The following is a 22,831-nucleotide window of genomic DNA, read 5'->3' as shown; positions in this document are numbered from 1 at the left end:
TAAAGGCCAAACATTTTACATAATTCAAAATGACTAATTTAAAAATCTTCCCTCGTCATTTCTCATAAGGACAGCGTACCGCAGAGGCCCAAAACACTTTCCCTGCTAGTCCGTCAGCACACTCTCTCAGTACACTCTCTCTATGGACTTACTTACGGCATGTCTGTGAAATCACCTTTTGTCCTTTCGACAGGACGGCTAAAAATAAATGGCGAACTGCACAATTAGCTGTTCTAATGTCCCATAATTCCCCCCGAAATTCGCAGCATCCTGGAATGGCCATCAACACCTTGGACGGAACGGTCAAATTGAATAATAAATGTTTAATGGCGGTTTGGTCGCAGTCAGTCAACAGTCAACAGACTGTGGCTGTGGGCAGGGAGACGACGAGGTCATTAACCCTGCCATTTGCTTAACAAGCGCTAATTACAGCTGACATTTCCACAGGGCGCTTCCGAGCGTCAGCTGCCTGGACTCATCAAGAGGACACGGTCATTCTTCACACACACACACGCGCACACACACACACACACACACACACACACACACACAATAACGAAATTAAAACAGAGTACCAACAGTTTAATAGAATCCAAAAATCAAACATACAACAGAAAACTCCCACATTTCCTCTTTTCTTTAAGGCTAAAAGCAGAGTGGTGGACTACAAAAGCACTGATTAAGCAATAAGAACCCATTGACTCGAGGATTTTGGCATTAAACGCGGAGGGGAAAACAACACAAATAAAAGAACAACAGAGATCTGGCATCGGGACGCACCATGAAGCTGCTACAGAGACTCATTTGCATTGCAAATTGTGAAAACAATCATGACGCTATGAGCTGCATAAACCACAGTATACTGTTCTTCCACATCTACATTATCATAAAACTGCAAAAAAATAAATAAAACAAAAATCACTCACTCCACAAGTAGAATGACTAATACAAGGAGAAGCACCATTTCTATTTGCAGACCAAAGGCAAATATTTGATCCTAAAATTATAGAGTACATTTTGAATAAATCAAAAAAGAACGAAAGCATATCTTTCAAACACAGCCCCGATGGATGGAACGGATAAATGAAAGGAGGAATGATGCCAAGCGGAGAGCCCAAAATGGAGAGATGGGAAAAGCATTGGAAGGAGACAAATAACTTAAGACGTAGAGGACATGTCTATAAATAGACATGGTGGACGTACCGGCAGGGCACACACGTTTTCTATTCTTTTCTTCTATAAAAGAAAGGGAAAGCTATGAAAACAAAGGAAAAAACATCAATTCTATTAACCACAGTCGACTCGCTCAAAATCAAAAGGCCAGAAATAAGTAAAAACAAAACAACAAATATGAATACATGACCAACACGAGTAAGACCGTTTACACCTGGTATTAAGATCAAATCGATCTATCGGATCAAAATTAAACGAGGGACACACATTCCCGTTTACACCTGGTGTTTTAATTCGTCTCTTTTGTCCACTTTCCACCACTTCTGTCCTGATTTCTTTGAGGGGAGGGTCTATGGGTGCGTAAACGTATGGGCTTTTTCAGATCTTTTGATCTAATGGACGAAATAAGCTGAGAAATTTACATATGAATGCGACCGGAGATGACGGAAAAACATGGAGAGCAGTAGCTTTCGTTTCTGCTCTGACAGCTGAAAGACCACGTCAAACACTGCGTGTGTTAGATATCAGGAATGGTGAGAAAACATTGTGCTTGGTACATTTTTCATCTTCAAACCAAACTTGGGTCTTCAGCCAAAAGTTTAAATCCCATCCGGCTAGCGCGCTTCCAATAATGTTTAAACATAAGTTCAGTAGGCGTAGAGTGGACAGTCTTTTGTGGCTGTTCGAACACATGAGCATTTACACTACGAAAGCAATCCTGTCGAATGCGTTCTCGACTATCTCTGGAAGTTTCCGAATCTCCGTTTCCTCCTGTATTGTATTTAGCTTCGTCCACTTGTGATCGGATTGACGAAAACACTTCTTAATACCAGGTGTAAACAGGGCCTAAGATTCACAATAAAATAATACTCATCATTTGTACCATAAGCAGATGGAATCATCAAAAAACAGTGGTTTAATGTGTACTTGCAAAAACAAGGTACGAATGCACATGCAGGAAAAGGCAATAGATGTAATACAATCAAGATGTGTCTGAGAAACCGTTTAAAACATTCATGATGAAAGATGGCCAGAAGTGTAAAAGTCAACATGAAATGGCATTTCAAAACCAAAATGGCAACCAATTTAAGTGGAACATAATATTCAAGAACAAAATGCAGGCTGGACATTAATATTTTATCCATCAGGAATTGATTGGATGATAGAAAGTGAGCGTTACATACTGTACCAGAATGAAGCTGAAAGCGAGTTTGCAGTGTACTGTGAAACATCATCTGCATCATCATACGAGATCCTAAACTGCTGCAGAATCATATCCTCCTCCTTAAATAAAGCCATTGTATTGGCTGAGACAGCTGTATGGGTTCTCTAATGGATATGAAAGAAAATTGCTTTTACAGTGTACACTACTGTTCAAAAGGGCATTCATACTTTTATGCAGCAAGGATTAATTAAATTAATCAGAAATGACAGTAAAGACATTTTTAAAGTTACAAAGACTTCTATTTCAAATAAATGCTAATCTATTGAACTTTCTATTCATTGACTAATCCTGAAAAAAATGTATCATGGCTTTCACAAAATTAAGCAGCACAACCGTTTTCAACAAAGATAATAATAATAATAATAAATGTTTCTTGATCACCCGATCAGCATATTAGAATGATTTCTAAAGGATCATGTGACACTGAAGACTCAGCTTTGCATCACAGGAATGACAAACAAACAGTTTGTAAATTGTGATATATATAGTTTTTACTATGTTTCTGATCAAATAAATGCAGCCTGGCTAAGCATAAAAGACTTCTTTCAAAAACATTAAAAACAAATCTTACCAACCCCAAAACCTTTGAACTGCAGTGTACAGTACAAACCACAGCAATAACTGATTAAGAAAAGCTTCTTTTTTTTTTTGATTAGCTAGAACAAGACATAACATGTTACACTTTGGATAAGGCATTGAGAAAGGGTGACAAGTCTCTGTACAAGAGCCAGACATGGTCATACGGTTATTGGTTAACTTTCTCCATCAGACTAAGTGACATCAGCAGAAAAGAAAACGTGTTTCAGAGGCAGTGATGAAGATTATGAAGGCCAAATCACAACGTGCACTAATGAATCGCAGGCAATACGACCAGCAATATGTATTAAGGAAGTGTATTAAATGTGTAATAAAATGGATTAGGAAGTAAATGGTGTCCATTTTGATTTCATGTTGACTTAAATCTTCAGACTTTCATAACATTCAAAAGACTAAAAATGGGAGCTAATCTGTAAATTCACTCTAATTACCGCCTCATCTCCTCACCAGGGTCAGCAATACCAAACCTTGACAATAAGTCACCCTTTCATTAGCGCACTTTGAAGGGGTGACGAGCAAACTAATTATCTCTGGAGTGAGTATCAGCTTATTACAGTATGCAAAGACATAAACCTAAAGACATACACTGAAATAAAAAAAAATACATTCCAGTTCACTTCAAAATAAGAGTGCAGCACTGCAAATGCTTCATCAAAAATAGATTGTAACAGCAAGACCGTACGGCGCAGGTGGTTTCAAATGTCACTGACGGATGAACAAGGACAGCGAGCCGACAAAATGTACATTATTCAAGCGTTTAACATCAGCAAACTCAAAATCCTCCACAGCGCTGAGCCAGAAGTTCAACAGCATCACTTTTAACTGATTCTGACACCTTCCTCTAATCAATACAATCCATTCGCTTCAATAATTAAAGCAGAAAGACACTCATTTAATTTATTATTCAGATTATCCATGCAGGGTGTTGGTCCAAGTTATACGAAATGATTAGAGGTTTTTAATGAAAATATTTGCTTTTGATAAGTCAGAGAAAATCATTTCGCATTACACGCCGGTTTTTAAAGATCACACATCTACTTTGGAAAGATTCAGAACTTGAACAATTAATAACCAATCAAAACGAATCAGCTGGAGTTAATAAATATACCGAGAGGTGAAACAAGGGTTCAAAGGGAAAAGGGAGATAATCAGATCATCTACATCTGATTAGCATAAGCATCTGCATAATTTGGTTGCCCGGGGAGATTAAATGTACGTGCGAATGGTAGATGCCTTTTCACAGTGCTTTGAGACTTCATTTACTGTTCTCCAACAGTATTTAAGATTATGATTTGTGCAGCTTGAAGCGTGTCTGCCAGGTATTACCCAGCCACCCTTCAGTATCACACAGAGAATACCAAAACCCTTCAGTCCGTCTCGAAGTCAGTAGGTTTCTTTCAACACGACTCCAGTCCTGTGGTCTCATATGCTGACCTCACATCACACTGATTCATTCTTTATAAAGCCACATTAATATTTCACTGCAGTTTGATTCAGCCGTCTTCAGTGAAACGTTACCTCAGTAGTGGCCTTCGAACGCTTATACTAAAGCTCTAAAAGTACCAATTTTCTAAGAAATAATTGTGCAAGAGCTTCATACGAATACAAAGCCACTTTAAAAGATTAGATTCTCATGTTTGATTGTTAATATACACAGTCTTACGATTCTAATAAAACATAAAAACCCAAAACAAAACCCAAACACATCCTCTGGAGGTTGCATATTGATTCTTCGAATCCGTAATGCTTGAGAAATGACCCTTTACGGCTGCCATAGTTTCACGTATTGCAGAGCTTCAATAACGCCGTCTCCGAGTGATTTCAACAGGAATCGACCCGTGTACCTGCGTGTGGTACAATCAATGTCGCAATGAGCAAAAGGTCAGAGGAGATCACATTATGCTCTAATAACACAAAGCAAGAGAACATCATAGGGGGAAAAAAAGATCTGCCACAAAATAAAACCGAGAGAGATGGTTTCTTCACATCTGAGGTAACAAATGGAGGAAGCCTTCGGAGAAACAATGCTAGTATGTCATGTCCTTCTGTTTTTACTCTGATACGCTCACATAAGCGCTTTCTTTTCCTCAGCGCTTGGCATCTCGTTGTCAGTTATCTTCTGAAGTCATCTGCAGGCAAATTGAACTGTCAGCCATCAAGATGGCAGTTTTTTCCCAAAATATCTGTTTTGTTCGTGGTTGTTTACGCCGTCTCATTCTTTATTGTGAATTGTAACAGACGATGACACAAATTTGACGTCATTGGCGAAAATTGGTGAGCTCTAACTTCACTGTTCGTTGTTAGGTCAGATCATCGTCTGGGTTTGCGGAGACTCGTTGTGGTCCGGTTACGGGTTCTCATCTCTTGTAGTGGCTCGGAGCGTCAGCGAACATGTATTTGAGTCTGTAGGCCTCTGCCAGTAGTAAACCCACCTCTTCGTTGCCCCAGTGTATTGTGGGAAGGTTCTGCAGGAGAATTAGCAGGCTCTGAAAAGACATAAAAACACATTCTATAAAACTGGATCATTTAAAGAGCTCCGTCAATCTGCTGGTAGCAGCCTTCCACCTCAAAAAAATACTGTTTCCTGGCTATTACCTATTCTTAGAAATGCATTTTTACTGTTCTCAACTGGAAATACTTGTAATCACGGCATGATTACAATGTTAGGATGACGTGAGTCATGATTGGTGCTGCTCTTAGGTCACTGCTTGTGTGTTTAGCGTGTGTGTGTGTGTGTGTGTGTGTGTGTGTGTGTGGGTATTCCACCACCTACAGCTGCTGTAAGTGCACAAGAACAGATCTATCATAATCAGCTTCACTCTGTGTAAGATCAGATCTCGGGTTCTTCGGTCTGGTAATTTTAGCGGAGTAGCATACAAGCTGAAAATCATTGATTTTAAAGTTGCTAACTGCCTTTGAGCTTTGGGATAAAAAAAATAAAAAAATAATGGTGCTCATCATAACAGCCTATATATATATATATATACCAAATAGTCCAGCATCAATATAAACTAAGTTAACTTAAAAGATTGATCAAAGATGTTTGACATGGTTAAATTGACTTAAAACCATTACGGCATTAACCAACAATGGTTTCTTTTTTTTTTTCTTTCTTTTTTTTTGCGATTTGCAAAAACACAGATGTCTTAGTTCAATTCTCAGGCACAACAATCCTGTAAACAGAAGCTCATTTATCAGTGGAGAAACACTTGAGTCATTTATTTATAAATCAAATCCAGATGGGACATTTGCGGTCTTTGAGGAGTAAACTAATAACCATCAAAGCTCAACAAGTCTGAAATATCACCTACAAGTGAAAGTCGCCCTCAATGTGCAATCTTATGTACGGTTAAAGCACCAAAAGACTATAGCAAACATCAACGTCTTTGATGTTTGGTAAGAAAAATGTTTTTTGAAAAAATCTAAGACTAAAACGAAAATTTGGGATCCAGAATCTAATTTAAAAAAAAATAACTAAAAGTATTATTTAAAAAATTACTATAAAAATGTAAATATTTAATAATAAACATTAAAATATTGAATAAAATATTGGTATAAAAGATTCTTATTAATAATAACTATAATGATAATAATAATAATAATATTTTAGAATAAAATATTAATGTGAATATTTATGTTATTTATATATCATTATTTAAAATCAAGTAAGGAAATCTGTGATAGCGATCATGGGGAAATTCTTAAAATATCATAGACTAAACTATGTATCTTAATAAACTATATGAATCATTTATTGTTACCATTGTCATCACTATATTTTATTTTAATTAAGATGAATAATTTTCGTCTTAAATATTTTAAGATTTTTCATATGATCGCATCACAGATTTTCTCAACAACAACAATAAATATAAATATTATTATTAATATTTATAGAAGTTTTTAAAAATCAAATAAGCAAATTTGTGAAAGCGATCGTGTGAACACGATCATCAGTCCATAGATGATTAAATGTGATTATTTTAAACCACTGACAGCCCGAGTATAAACGCCAGCTCAAAGAGATGTTTATCAAACCCTTCTCTACCCGACCTGACAATGAGGCAAATAATAAACGAGAGAAGCAGAGACGGAGCCGAGGCGTGGAGATCCTTCGAAAGAAAGCGTGAAAGAGAGAGAATGAGGGCAAATAACAGAACGTTCTCTTTTCGCGGGCGCTGAGGTGTGGTGAATCCGCTGGTCTGTGAAATTCGGTTTCAGCAGAGGCCTCTCCACTGGAGGGCCAATTATTCCGATAGTCTTGGGATAAGTGACGGACGGGACGCTTTCAAGTGATGCATGCATGTGTGGGAAGACATGCAGACAGTCACATGTAAACGACCTAAGCTTATTCAAGGAGCCCAGCGGCCGTGACATGCACGAAACACGGAAACATATCGGTACCTGAAAGTCCAGCATGGAGAGGATCTCTTTACGCCATTTGATGAGGAAGGCGGCGCACACGTAGAGGTGGAAATGTGAGAATCCCTCTGACTCCGCCTGAGGATCAAGAGCAGATACAGAGCAGAATGCACATGCTTGCATAAGTAAGCAGTCATTAAGCAGATGATTATCCAAAGTGACATACAGCACACTTATTAGAGAGACAACCCCTGGGGTTAAGTGGCTTTCCCAAAGGGCAAAATAATGATTGTTCGAGGTTTGCTCCTTGCAGGGATTGAACCAGCAACCTTTCAGTTACCAGCCTTGAGCTTTAAAGCAATAGTTCATCCAAAATTAAAAATTCTGTCATCATTTATTCACCCTTGTGTTGGTTCCTTTTAAGGCTTTTTGTCTTCATACCTGAACATCTTAAGGAGTTTTTCCTCGAGGTCTTTGGCTTGCTGGCTGTGGGATTTATGACTTCACAAAGCTGCTTTGAAAAACTAAATGGACTTTATTAAATCTTTACAAGTTTTTTTCCCCCTTACAACAGCAGTTTATGGAAAAAAACAAAACAAACAAACAAACAAACAAAAAAACATGAAAGTGCCACAAAAGTATGTGCTATATTTAGAGCCTTTGAAGTCATATTATACAGGGCTCCAGACTGATGCAGCACCAGTGCCTCTAAGACTGAAATTTAAGTAATTCTTCACCATAGTTTGAGAACCAATGATATCAAACCAGGCCATTTCTAAACATGAACGTAAAAGAGATTTGAAAGCTATGAAGAGGAAGATTTTCAACAAAAAATTATTCGTGAATTTAGTCTGTACCTCACCAGCGTTATTGTTAGCTAGAACTATTACTACTATTATAAATATAAATATTAGATGAAAAAAAAAAAAAACGGAAACAAAAACAGAAATAAATGTAAGTACTAAAATTACTAAAACTAAAATGGAATAAATTAAAGGTGTCATATAATGCCATTTTTGTACAAGCTAATATGATTCTTTAGGGTCTAAATTAAAAGTTTGTAATATACTTTAATTAAAAATTCTCATTAGTATTGTAAGAAAACACTCATTTTGTATCTTTAAATGATAATGAGCTTTGCTCACCCCGCCCCACTGTTCTGCGATTACACCGTTTGTAATAAAAACACAATAACCATAACGCGTTGTTCATTATAAACGTGGGATTATGAATTATATTGAGAAAGTCGTACATAGAAAACATGCCGTAATGTACCTGAGTGTAAAAATAGCCGCATTCATCGTGAAGCGTGCAAGCGATTTGCAAAGATTAATATAAAGATTAATATAAAGGTTAATAAAACATTACACACACTTCAGTTCTTCTGGAGGTGCAGCAGGAACACGAATAGTTGGTACCGATCCTTTTTTCAGGAGCAGCTTCTTAGCAAAACCAGCTTTATACTGATCCTCGTTTGTAAAGCAGTCTGGTGTGTGAAATGATTCGCGCAAACATGAAAGCATTGACGTTGATTGTGGGGAATATTCCCTTCGAAAAACAAAACTCAGCCACTGCGTCTTCAGCGGTTTGGATTTAGGAACATCAATATGACTGCTGTGTTCCTTATTGCACCCAAGAACAGAACACCACAATCGCTTAGGCCCCGTCCACACTACTGCGTTTTCGTTTAGAAACGGAGAATTAAAACGAATACGATCTCCGTCCACACCAGCGTTTTAGCTGCGTATTAGAATTGATCTCCGTCCACATTAAAACGACTGAAAACGCGGATCACGTGACTATTCACCAACACTGGGCATGCGCGTGCCGGTGTAAACATAGAGACTTTCAGACATAGACTGTAAAAAAATGCTTTCAAACATCAAGATGTCATTTATTAATATGTATTTGTGTCAAAATTACATATTTTCCTATTCTATTTTGCCTGGAAACGCTTCCAACACGTGTCGCATAAAAAATAGGCGTCGGTTCTATTTATAACATATGCACGCGTTTACCGCGCGAGCCGCGCCTGAGACGCGGCAGTTTATTACTGTAAGAAACTGTTCCAGCGGGTGAAGTTTACTGAATATTACCTGTGTACTCCATGACTGATGACACCCAATCATAGAGCCGAGTGTGAGCATCTGCGTCATCGTTTCTAAAGTCCTCCGTTTTGACCCGTCCACACTAAAACGCCCTCCGGAGATTCAAAACGAAAAACGGGTCGGCAGCGTTTCTAAACTTCTCCGTTTTGGGTCTCCGTTTTTGCCGTTTTAGTGTGGACGGGAGGTGCAAACGTTGCAAAAGGTCTCCGTTTTTAAACTAAAACGCAGTAGTGTGGACGGGGCCTTAGACGCCATTCTGCTCATAGACAGTGCTCCAGCGTATCAACAACGGCGGACTATGATGACAGCTCGCTCAGGAGTGAGGGCGGGTCTGTGTTGAAACGCTGCTGTCAATCAACAATCGTGGGAGGGGCGTCCGACCGTGTGACGTCAGACGGCTCGATTTGAGACAGGGGAAAACATAAGGAGATAAAAAAAAAAACACTGGATGGATTTTTATCATTATATGATGGTTGTGTACAGGCACTGCCAACACACATTTCAGTACAATCAACTTGTAAAAGTGCATGTACCATTATATGGCCCCTTTAAAGGGACACTTCACCCATTTGCATTAAGCTTTGCATTGTTAGAAACCCAGTCATACTATTGAATGGTCGTGCAACACTCTTTCATTTTCCCCTGATACGGGAGAAATCTGTTATTTACCTTTTACACTTCCTCCTACAATGACGCAAAAATCGTCATTTTGCGTCATTGTAGGAGGAAGTGTAAGAGGGGGGGATTTCTGTTGAGACTACAAGCACTCGTTCCTCATCTCTCCCAGGGGGCGGGACCCGCTCACGCTACAGACCTATTACAGATCAGTGGGTGGGACTTTACTCTCTGAAACTGAAAGCAATATCCTCCATCTTGTTTGAAGCTAAGCTAACAGGCGCTGTGGAGACAGATGTAAAGTTATGACAATAGCGGAGGAGAGTGCTCAATATGATATAGACTAGAGGAAGAGGATTTCGTAAGTCAGATGCTTGAATCAGGTGTTTGTGGCTACCTTTACAAGCCGCATTATAGCGAAGAGCAGCCGAGGCAGAAGCCCTGCCTGCCGCGGACGAGGAGCCCGGACTGGCTCGAGTTAGGGCGGACTGGTGGCGCCGGTGATCTCACTATGCAACCACGAACCGCTACGAACACAAAGATAGAGTCCGTCTGCGGCAAAGAATTTCAACGATGACAATTTCTCCTGGACGAAATCTCTGAATCAGACGAGGACACGGACGTTTGTGTTGTGAACTAGTTTCTAGTTTCGCACCGCATATGTTCTGACTGAACATCCAGGTACCATGCAATAATTCACCTTTTCGAAAGAAATACAAACGAGGAGTAATGCACTAATGAGTTCGCCAACTAACTAGACATTTTGTGTGAATGTGAAATTAATTTCAAGCTCTGGTGGTAGCTAGCCTTGTAGACGGAATAGTGATTTCTCTTATAGGCAGATATGCGCTTTCTGGATTAGTGGGAATGGCTTGCGGAGCTGTGCAATGTGGTGCATTGTGGGAGTTGTTGTCTTTCATACAAATGCGTCCTGAAGTTATTTTTTGTCTTTTCTCGGTCACAAAGGGACCAAATTCAAAAATTATTTACATTTCGACTACATATATGACCCACTTTAAATAAAAAACAATGTTCAAATGGGTGAAATGCCCCTTTAAAGCTAAACTAATAAAAATGCCAAAAAAATAAATACAATTAAAATGAAGAGACAATATAAAAATAAAAGCTAATTTAAAATATTAATAAATGGTAAATAAATAATAGTATATTATAATAGTATATAAATAACACTAAAAGAACAGCCACTTTTAAGATGTTTTTGCATTTTTTGACACTGACAGACATGGTCAATATAAATGGTTGATGTATAGACAAGATCTGTGTGAGGATTTTTCAGTCTTCATTTGAACCGGATTTGCTGCTGCTTAGCTACTGCTCCAGCGAAGAAATAAAAAGAACCGTTTTCTTCCATAATGAGTAATATGAGTTTTAAAATATTATTCATAAAATTATTCAGCTACAGTCGAGCGCCTACACACAGAGCTCCTAATGTAGTTTTACCATCTATCTAATGTATTGGAATGGGAATTAGGTCATGTTAGTTATTCCCAACATATCTAAAGACACCACCCATTCCGGCTCTCCGCTCCACATTCATCCTCTTCTCTCCCCAGCATCCCCCTCTACTTGTGTTGTGTACAGTGTGGCACATTCAGTTACTTGAGAGGCAGCGAGCGGTTATAAATAGCTTTGTTTGCTTTCATTTCTGTTGGTCCCTCTTGAAGTGAGAAGAAATGGGGAAAAGAGGAGGAGAATGAGGAAGGAGGAAAAAGTTGGATTTTTATCAAGACAAAGGAATTGCAAGAACTAGAAGCGATTCTAGGAATTCAGTTTATCAGTTATCACCGGGTTCAAATCTCACTTTATTATTAATTCTCTAAAATTTAACTACATCAACAAATAAAGAGGACTTTTGCACGTTGACATTTTTTTTTAATAAATAAAATGTATAATAATAAAATAATAAAAGTAGCACTATATGTTTCTAAAAGGGGGGAAAAAATGTCCGAAAATATCAAGAAATTAACTGATTAATTGTGTATCTTATCTAAATTTTTTTTTTTATAAAAAGAGATATAGATATATAAACATATTTTTACAATTATTTGTCAGTGTCACATGATCTTTCAGAAATCATTTTAATATGCTGATTTGCTGCTCGAGTAACATTTCTTATTATCAATGTCAAAAACAGTTACGCTGCTTAATATTTGTTTCTTTGATGAATAGAAAGTTGAAAAGAACAGCATTTATTGGATATCGAAATCTTTTGTAACATTATAAATGTCTTAACTTTTGATCCCAAACCTATTGACCCCAAACTTTATAACCGTAATTTGCCAGTTAGTATATTGTTTCTCCTTTTTCACTCTGATTAGTGGACCAAAACTAAGTGTACTACAAGTACCATAGTATCACCAATTGACACAGTTGCTGTACTTGTTTGTTTGTATGGAAAAAGAAAGAGACAGTAAGAATGGCTCAAGAGACAAAAAGAGACAGGAGAGAAAAGGAGCCTTAAGATGAGTGAAGACTAAGCAACAAAAGCAAAAGAAAGCAGCGTTCGTGATTAAGTCTCTTTCCTAGGAACGTATCCGTGTTCTCTCCACCTCTCAACAAAACCCATCTCACTAATGGAGGGGCCGGGTCCCGTGAGATGCAGATGCTTTAGAACATCAGTCAGACATTAGCATGACTTTCCTTTTTGTCTTCACAGCTCTTTCTCTCTCAGCCCTTCTTCATTTTGTTCGCCCACATCTCTTTCTTTCTGGCCTGAGCTCTTTGTGCACCTCTAATTGATCTTGAGGAGTGAGTCTTTGTGCCAAACGTGCAATTACAGGAGGGACCTGATAAAGGAGCCCAGGAGAAGTTGAGCCTCTCTTCTCTGCCTTTAACCTCGAATGAGTGGATAAAACCCTTTCATCTAATTAACTTACTCTGGTCCGCCAAACATGCAACATGTGTCTGCTGTGCTCACTGGATAATGTCAATGAAAGCATTCATTAACAATTAACCAGGAACATATTATTCAGTGTTATCGGAAAAGCCCAAAATGCCATTTTAACAATGGAAGTTTATTACAAAATGACAAAAGAAAGGTCTAATTAATGCTAGATGGCAAAGAGAAATCAAAATGTACCCAAATCTACTTTCATCAAGCCATGTTATCCAAAAAAAGTTGAAGCAGGTTGTACGCATTGTGATGTCACGATAGATGATGGCCGAGCTCATGTATATTAATTGAATCTTGTAGATGCTGCTACATAACCTGGACTACCCTCTCATGTAATCTCATTAACATTCATGAGCCAGTTCTATAAAGTTGCGCTTAAGTTTGCTTTACAGGCAACCCTTGTCAATGTGGCATCGAGCTGCTTTATATTTTACATTACCTTTTTCATTTTGTTCAACATTTTTAACATTAGATTTTTTAACACTTGTTCAACATTAGAGATCTATTTTAACACAAATTTCTAATATATATTGATATGGAGATCTCACACTGCCCGGCCAAAAAAAAAAATCACTGTTTGGATTTAAATAGGCAAATGCTTAAGAGTGTATGATTGGATCATTATAGCAGTGATTTTTATGTTTCTAGCAGGTGATATGTTTGGCAACAGTTCTTCAAACCCTGTGTGTATATTTTCATTTCTCAAACAACCATGTAGGAAGACACATCATGGCCATATTCCAGGATTACAATGTCAAGATTCATCAGGCTCAAATTGTGAAAGAATGGTTGGGAGGGAGCATGAAGAATCATTTTCACTCATGATTGAGTCCTGACCTTAAATTCATTAAAAGTCTTTGGGTTGTGCTGGAGGAGACTTTACAGAGTGCTGGACTCTTGCATTCTCAATACAAGATCTTGACCAAAAAGTGATGCACATCTTGATGGTAATAATATTTATTTTTACAGCATTTTATGTTTTTTTTATAACATTAACAGTTTTATTTATTTTTGAAATAGATGATCTGCATGTCTCTCTTTGATCTATCATTACATTTGAAGGAAGCAGGGCAGGATACAAGTGATGGTTTAAGCGTAGTTTAACCTTGTAAACACATGCATCAAGGCTAGGTTTCTCTCTGCGTTTTAAGCTTGCCTCACTGACACATTTCCCCTTCTCTACCTCAGTGAGGTGGGTCAATGCCACCTTTACTGCTCGCCCCAACCCTGACCCCACAGTGAAAACGCCTGTGGAAATAAGTAAAGAAAAAAAGAAGCAGGAATTGAGAAAGATCAGATGGAAAATAACTGGAGGAAAACTGCTTGTCAAGCAGAGCTTAAAGGTACCCTGTAAATCTTTACACATGCGGTTAAGAAAAATGTCAAAATATATTAAAGAGTTCCTATTATGATTTTTTACATTTTCAACTTTCAACTGTTTGAGCATGAAAAATGTCTGCAAGGTTACAAAGCACAAAGTCACTCAAAACAGTTTCTGAACTTCCTGAAATGCCTTCATTGTAGTCTTGAGGTTTTTTCCAGGAACGAACACGTCACAATATTCCTTATTTAAATAATTCCCACCCAAGGCATATGCAAAAAAGGGGGGCAAAGCCTGGTTGAGTTGCGTTAGTAGTGAGTTGAAACTCGCTGTTGTGGTTAAGATTACATTTCTGAACATTCTTGAAGTGGTTGACCAATCACAACACACTGGTCCAGGCGACCAATCTTTTCAGAAGGAGGAACTAAACAGAGCGTTACTGACAGACTGGGAAATGAGATGCTGCAACAATGTAAAATATATGCAAAATGTTTTCTAAACATTTAAGTCAAGTCAAGTCAAGTCAAGTTTATTTATATAGCGCTTTTCACAACACAGGTTGTATCAAAGCAGCTTCACAGTAATAAATTAGAACAATACATCAATGTTTGTTTCTAGTGGAACGTCTACGTTCGGTAATGCTGATCAATAGTATCGTTGATTGATTAATTTAATTAAATATCCCCAAATATCCCCAACTGAGCAAGCCAAAGGCAACAGTGGCAAGGAACCGAAAAACTCCATCAGGTGACCTAATGGAGAAAAAAAAAAAACCTTGGGAGAACCCGGGCTCAGTCGGGGGCCAGTTCTCCTCTGGCGTTTATGAACTAGAGGTCGGATTTAACTGTAGGATTAAAAGTATTATATGAATGCCTGGCTGAAGAGATGCGTCTTTAATCTAGTTTTAAACTGGGAGAGCGAGTCTGAGCAACGAACAGTATCCGGAAGACTATTCCAGAGTTTTGGTGCTAAATGTGAAAATGCTCTCCCTCCTTTGGTGGACCTAGATATCCTAGGTATGAGCAAAAGCCTCGAATTTAGTGACCTTAAAGAGCGCGATGGATTATAGGGCGATAGAAGATCGGTTAAATAGACTGGAGCTTAAGCACGAAAAGCTATTCTATTAGACCCCAAAAACAAAATCAAGACTTTGTAAAAGGGCATAATACTTCTTTAAAGGTATGTGTTGTCTTTAAGGTTGCTTAAAGGGGCTGATGATCAAACATGGCTATCGACAATGTTTGGTAACAACGCTGATTCAAAACGTAAAAAAGCAAATGACATGCAAATGGTTCACCACTCGCCATTCCCTCTCTTAGATTGTACTTGTCACCTGACAACTATTCCCCCTTTATCCAATAAAACCCACCTTGTGGGAATGGATCTACGTCAAAAAGCCACGCATGAGAGATGGAACGGCAGATAGGCGGAGGCAGACGTAAAGGACAAAGAAATGAGCAAGGAGATATATCAAAAGGAAGTCTCAGAGAGGACATGAAGACAGGACACGAAAGGAAATCAGTGGAAGGAAACTCTTCAAAGGAATATTAATGAATGACAGGAATATGAGTAGTTCACACCTTTGTGACATTTTAACAAGAAAAAAAAAAATGTATGAGCAGCATATGGTCTTCAAGGACATGTCACCCATAACCTCTGAAGCGTTTAAAAAAATTACTTGAAGATCAGTAATCATTCATGGGAGTCTGCATTATTCCCGCAAACCCTGTTACGGGAGGTGACATAGGGGTTACTAGGGATGTAAAAAGTAGGGCTGTCAAAGTGAACACGTCAGTGCATGCGATTAATTTCCGCACCAGCTTCGAGGTCTCATGTGGGGCTTCAGGGGCATAAAAGGAGGAGCGACGACAGTGAAGGATGAGAGAGGATCAGGCCTGGTCTTAAAGTGACAGCAGCCTAATAAACCTGCTGCTGTGATGTCTTTCATTAATGTTAATTAAAGAACAAAAGAGAAATCACTCATTGCTCTTGACTGAATCATTTTTGTAGCTTTAATAGGGATTAATCTACATTTAATTTATAATTTATGCAGTGAAGACTGAAGTGTTTGATAACTTTATTTAAATTTTAAATAATGCGTTAGACCTACCTGAAAATCTTAAAGCACCGTTTACAAAGGTTACATGGGTCAAAACAATGAAAACAATAACTTTTTGTGCATTTTGACAGGGCAGGTAAAAATCTAAATTGGTCTGACTGGGCCAATTGAAAAATTGAGCCCTGATATATTGAAGGCACAGCTAATTGTGACATTTATTACAATGGGTTTATTTGAAGATTGTTTTAAGTTCACTTAAATAATTTTTATTTTTATTTTTTTAAAGCCTAATAAATGTTAAAACTGATAGATTTCAATTATACTGTAACAATGAATGGCTATAATTAATGGCTAAAATTTAGAAGGAAGAAAAAATCTATTTCAGAGACATCAGAATTGGTTTCGGTGATAATGGCCTTCTTTCACAAAAAGATGCCATTAAACAAATATTTAAAATATACTGTCTTTATGCTGTTTCTACATTAATTTGGAGATTACTATATACAAATACATTAAAATCTTTAGTTAGGAGGGATTAATCGCTATAAATTACAGAAAAATGTGCGATTAATTTGGTTTTTTTTGTTTGTTTTTTTATCAATTGACAGCACTAGTAAAAAGATATTGAATTTATCAGTTGTGGAATTTAATAACTGACTATAATTACTATAACAAAACACAAGTGTAAAGAAAATTCATAAAACTTCTTCATAAAACCATCTTCTGAAATGGCCAAAAAAGTTTTTTTTACACATCTTTATTCCTACAAAAATAAATTAAATTATTTTTTTAAATAAAATGACATGCTATTTTTTTTATCCAAAACTACAACACAAACTTGACAATAGTACTGTACAAAAATGGTGTACTGTTTTTGTCAATATTCTACTACTGTCCCTCCAGTTTAGGGGTGTAGGAACTTGAATATTTATTATCATTAATATTTATCACAATAATAATAATAATAATAATACACATTTCTATGCCCTAAATTTACATTATGTATTGGCTTGAATTCAAATTTTAGTTCATATTATTTAACAAATAGGAATGAATATTGAAACATTAAAATTAAATAATATTACTAATTATAATAATTCACATTTCTATTCCTACACTGAAGTATGTATTGTAAAATTCATTTTAATAAATATTAATAAGGTTGTATAATGATTTTTTCCTAAAAAATTCAGGCAAATTATACATTTCTAGACTAAAGCAAAAATGGTACTATAGCAGAGTAACCAAACTGAAAAACTAATTCTCAACACAAATATGTACACCCCTACTAGTGGTTCAAGATTTGTAGGTTCAAATACACTGTAAAAAATTTGCTGTAGTTTTGCAGCTACTTGCCAGTAACTTACTGTAGATTTAAATTGATGTTATTTACTGGCAACAGTTTGTTCAAAGTTAAATGAACATTAAACATTAACAAGTCTTTGTCTTTAAAGAATAAAATTATAAAATAACAATCTAATGCAAAGCATTCTGGGAACCAGAAATCTTAAATCAACCTTTTTCTGTTTTTTTTTTCCTTCAGATTTTGGTTCCCAGAATGCTTTGCATGAGGATGTTATTTTAGTTTTATTCTGTAAAGATAAAGACTCGTTAATTTTTAATGTTCATTTAATTTTGAACAAATTGTTGCCAGTAAATAACATCAATTTAAATCTACAGTAAGTTACTGGCAAGTAGCTGCCAGTAATACTGTAATTTCTACAGATTTTTCTAACAGTGTATGTAAGTGATCCATGAACTATGACCACTCTTTTTGATCAAGACGCTTAACCCCAGACCACTCCAAGTCACTTTGGATAAAATGAGCAGATAAAAGGCACATAGACATAAAGCTCAAGTAAAGCCTTTTCTGACATGTTTTCATTCTAATTGTCTGGCTGTTTTGGTGCAACAGTACCTGGTATGTGTCCCACAGGCGTATGGTACAGCGCAGCGGCAGCTCCCTCATCAGCAGATTATTCATCCAGCGGAAAGCAAACTGCAGATACTCAACCTCACACTTCTGAAAGTGGATGTGGACATCCTCTGTGGGCGTAGAAAAGAAAGCACAGGGGATTTAGATACATTTGCTGGTAGTTTCTGCAAAGTGATGCACTGGGAGTAGCTTTTGTAACCCATCTATGGACCCACACTGTTTAAAGAAGCCCTCTGGCCCTGAACTAAGATCACCACTATTGTTGAATTCTCCCCACACCTGTTTCACTGAATTAACATTATAGACCCCTAACGTGTGTGTAATTATATTCGATTGAATGTGGAGAGAGAGAGAGAGAGAGAGAGAGAGAGAGAGAGAGAGAGAGAGAGAGAGAGAGAGAGAGAGAGAGAGAGAGAGAGAGAGAGAGAGAGAGAGAGAGAGAGAGAGAGAGAGGGGTGCTTAGCTCATTGAGAGAGGGATTTTTCTGATAAGCTCTCGTTCGGCCTTTGAACAGAATAAGAATGGTTTTCGAAAGCGGACATATTGACTTGAGTCCTGATAGATATTGATGGAGAAAATGTGACAGCTCTCTGAAAGTGCAGAGATCTGAAGTCGGACCTGTCAGAAGAAAAATGAAAACCCTTTCTGCCACGAATAAAAGCAAAAAATATCATTTAAAAAAAAAAGGTTTAAATAATGAATGATCTTTTGCAATGTTACATAATGGTTGCATCATAATGGATTCAGCTAATGGAGTGAGTCATTGGTGTGAGGTTTGAACATTATCACAAATTCTCTTCTCTTACAATCCCAACAAAAGGTTTGTTCATAATGAATCTGATTCCAGTAAACAAGATGTAAGTATAAAGCCTTTGCAAACTATTTTTTGCATACAAAAATTTAAACCAACTGATTTTGTAATTTTTGAAAAACTCTTTAAAAATGTTTTTATGCCTCAAAGTCATACTTTTCCAGACAACTGTAAAAAAGGGCCGTCACAGATTGATCCGTTGATGTGTCTTATATATATATATATATATTTCTTCTGCTCACCAAAGCTGCATTTATTTGATAAAAAAAAAACAATAAAAAAACAGTAATATTGTGAATATTATCACAATTCAAAATGACTTTTATTTTAATATATTCTGAAATGTAATTTATTCCTCAGATGAAGTCTTCAGTGTCACATGATCCTTCAGAAATCATTTTAATTTGCTGATTTTATGCTCAAAAAACATTCATTATTATTTTCAATGTTGAAAACAGTTGTGTACAATTCTTTTTTTAATTCTTTGATGAACAGAAAGTTCAAAAGAACAGCATTTATTTCAAATAGAATATTTTCTAACATTATAAATGTCTTTACTGTAACTTTTGATCAATTTAACTCATCCTTGATGTATTGATTTATTTCATTTCTTTCCCCCAAAAATAAAATTAAAATTCTTACTGAAACTTTTGAAGGGTAGTGTTTAATGTTACAAAAGCTTTCCATTTCAGATAATAAAGGCTGTTCTTTTGAACTTTCTATTCATCATAGCATCATGAAATAAAAATGTAAAAAACTGTTTTCAACACTGATAATAATCATAAATGTTTCTTGAGCATCAAATCATCATATTAGAATGATTTCTGAAGGATCATGTGACACTGAAGACTGGAGTAGTGATGCTGAAAATTCAACTTTGATCACAGGAATAAATTACACTTTACTATATATTAACATAGAAAAAAGCTGTTTTAATATTTCACAATATGACTGTTTTTGTATTTTTAATCAAATAAATGCAGCCTTGGTGAGCAGAAGAGACTTCTTTTAAAAACTTTAAAAATCTTACCGATCTAAAACTTTTGACTGGTAGAGTGTGTGTGTGTGTGTGTGTGTGTGTGTGTGTGTGTGTGTGTGTGTGTGTGTGTGTGTATGTATATATATATATATACACACATACACAGTTTGTATGTGTGTGTAGCGCGCATCTGACTTCTCTCCTTTAAACCAGTGCACTGCACAAAAATTAACCTCAGCACTTTTTTTTTTACAACCGCATTTGACTATGGACGTGGGAACTTGGCTGATCCAACTTTTCCATTTGTTAACATGACATAGTTAGATTCACAAGGTCAATATCATATATTATGTTGGGTGTCCACCTTAGAGATAATCACCATATTTAAAATGAAACCATCAAAAAATAAAAATATGATAATAATCATATCATATAATTAAATTTAATTTTCATAGTTAATACTGTAAAGCTATATTAAATTATTATGGGATCTCATTCAATGCTTTCAGAATGTTTACTTTTGTTTCTATATTTTTAAAATGAACATTTTAATGAGTATATTCATTGAACAAAAATAAATTATTTTATTCATCAAAATGAACGGAAAAGTTTTGAATGAGTATGAACTTATATTATTCAAATATTATTCAGATATTATTCAAAACATGACTACTTTGTGCCTCTTGCCCCATGCTTGTGAGCCTTTTACCCTGTTACCACCTTTAGCCCCGTTGTACCCTATATATATAGTATTTAAAAAAATAATAATTGTTAGACAGTTATTTTTATACTAATTTCTGCTTTCTTAAAATAACTAATAGCTATCAAGCATATTTAATACCAACCTTAAATATTTTCAATAACGTGATAAATGATATGTTGCTTGACATGTTAGACGGAAGGCGAACGGTTACCATTGATTCAGAACCAGCAAGTTATTATTCACACATGACTAGTCATGAGCAGAATCTAAGCTTACTTGTCATTTTCCTCATTTCAGTGTAAAGAAAAAAACTTGTGAACATCTACAAAGTGCTTGCTAGTGTATTTCCCTGACTATCTTGCCATGTGAAAGTGCTATTTGTTTTCCCTTCGCTCAGTCCACTCCATTCGTCTCTCATCTCAACTCACTTCCATTTGCCTTCACACCCTAATCGCAGGGGCTTATGGGGAATTGATTTCTCTCCTGTGCTCCCCGGCGAGACTGTGGGGTCTGCTATTGCTCACGGTGCTTGTGGAAGCTGATTGATGGGAAAGAGGCATGCGGCGGCTCTCACCAAGAGTTTCAGTGTGGGCTGTTCAGCTTATCACACCAAACACACTGAACAGGGGAGTAGGCATCCAGATGGTATAAACACTCTGACAGAAAAAAAACAGAGGCGGACTAGTGGTATAACGGAAACGTGTGATTCCAAGAAACAGAAACGGCCAACACCTTGGGAAAACAAGTCTTTTCCAAGGCGATGAACAAGATCGCACCCTGGCAGAAAAACAACACCTTGTTGTTTTGAGCATTTTGCACTGCTATTTATGGTTCGGAAAAAAATAGTTCACCTCGTTCTGGAGGGCAAAGGGCAAAATAGATGGGACCGTTTAAGGGACTCCAGACACTGCCATTTTGTTCTGGCAGTCATGACATGTTATTTGCGCTGAAGCTTGTGAGGGCATTTGTCTCAAAAAGCCCACAATTGGGCGCGAAATAGATGACTGCAAGTTTAATGCCACAAGTTAACAAAAAGTGTGATTTCTATCTTTCAAGCAGCTTCAAAAGGTAACCTGCTTGTAACCCTAGGTACAACCACACCAGGACCAACTGCCTCAAACAATGCTAAAGAACCATTTAACTCAAACATTACAATTTTGTAATCATTTACTCATTCTCATGTCATTGAAAATTCCTTCTTCCATAGGAATGCAAAATGAGAAATATGAAAGAATGTTCATGCAGCTCTTTTCACACAATGAAAGAATAGTGATCGGGGCAAATTAAATTAATTTAATTATAATTTAGCTTTTTTTGTAGTTCCTGAGATTTAGTTTAAAAGATTTTTTGCGTGAACTATTTCTTTAATTCTACGCAGAGTGAAAGGAATTGGTAGATAATGTGTTTGTGAACATGATCTTACCATCTATTCTGCTGACAAGCTCTTCCAGCGCCTTCACTTTAATCTGAATGCCAGGCTGGGCGAACGTGTAGTTGTCCTGATGGAGAAAAACAAAGGCAGTATTTAGAACATGGAATAATTATTTTCTTATCTCGTTAAGGCTCTTTCACATGACTTGTCTCAGCGCTTCAATCGCTTAAAGCAAGCATCATGAGCCACTTTGACCTACACATGAAAATCAGTGTGGATAGTGTTATGGAAAGGCAATTTTTATTCTAACTTTTTTAATAAAAACCTGTTAAATATAAAATTAATTTTATGCTTTTAAAAGCCCTTAAAATTATCAATTTAATAGAAATAAATAAAATGATAAAATAGCAAAAAGAAAAGAAAAATAAATCTACAATAATAAATGATATATTTAAGATTTTTAAACGGCTTGTGAAAAAAACATTTAGAATATTAATCAGGCTAATTGTGCGATAATGTCAACATCAGATTGTGATAATATAATATAACAATATAAAATAATATAATATAACGTAATATAATATATTATAATATAATATAACAAAGGGTCTTGTCAGAGATCTGTGGCTTGTTACCGGCTGATTAACTGAGGGAAA

At 36.5% G+C, this 22,831-nt stretch overlaps 1 protein-coding gene across 2 annotated transcripts in view; it reads right to left on the bottom strand.

The window, feature by feature from the left end:
• Window positions 1-2,059: 2,059 nt before the first annotated feature.
• The window catches only part of tbc1d22b (TBC1 domain family, member 22B), a 58,680-nt gene continuing 37,908 nt past the window's right edge, over window positions 2,060-22,831 (bottom strand). For both annotated transcript variants that reach the window (XM_081349914.1, XM_081349913.1), the window contains 4 exons: window positions 22,227-22,302; window positions 18,293-18,420; window positions 7,400-7,495; window positions 2,060-5,481 (listed from right to left, as the gene is read on the bottom strand). In XM_081349914.1, the coding sequence (XP_081206040.1) occupies window positions 5,353-5,481; window positions 7,400-7,495; window positions 18,293-18,420; window positions 22,227-22,302 (429 nt within the window). In that variant the 3' untranslated portion in view covers window positions 2,060-5,352. The remainder of the gene's footprint in view (window positions 5,482-7,399; window positions 7,496-18,292; window positions 18,421-22,226; window positions 22,303-22,831) is intronic.

Source organism: Scardinius erythrophthalmus, assembly GCF_964197995.2.
Source record: "Scardinius erythrophthalmus genome assembly, chromosome: 20".
Classification (NCBI taxonomy): domain Eukaryota; kingdom Metazoa; phylum Chordata; class Actinopteri; order Cypriniformes; family Leuciscidae; genus Scardinius; species Scardinius erythrophthalmus.
Note: the sequence above shows the minus strand (reverse complement) of the source record. Positions and strands in the feature narration are given on the sequence as shown.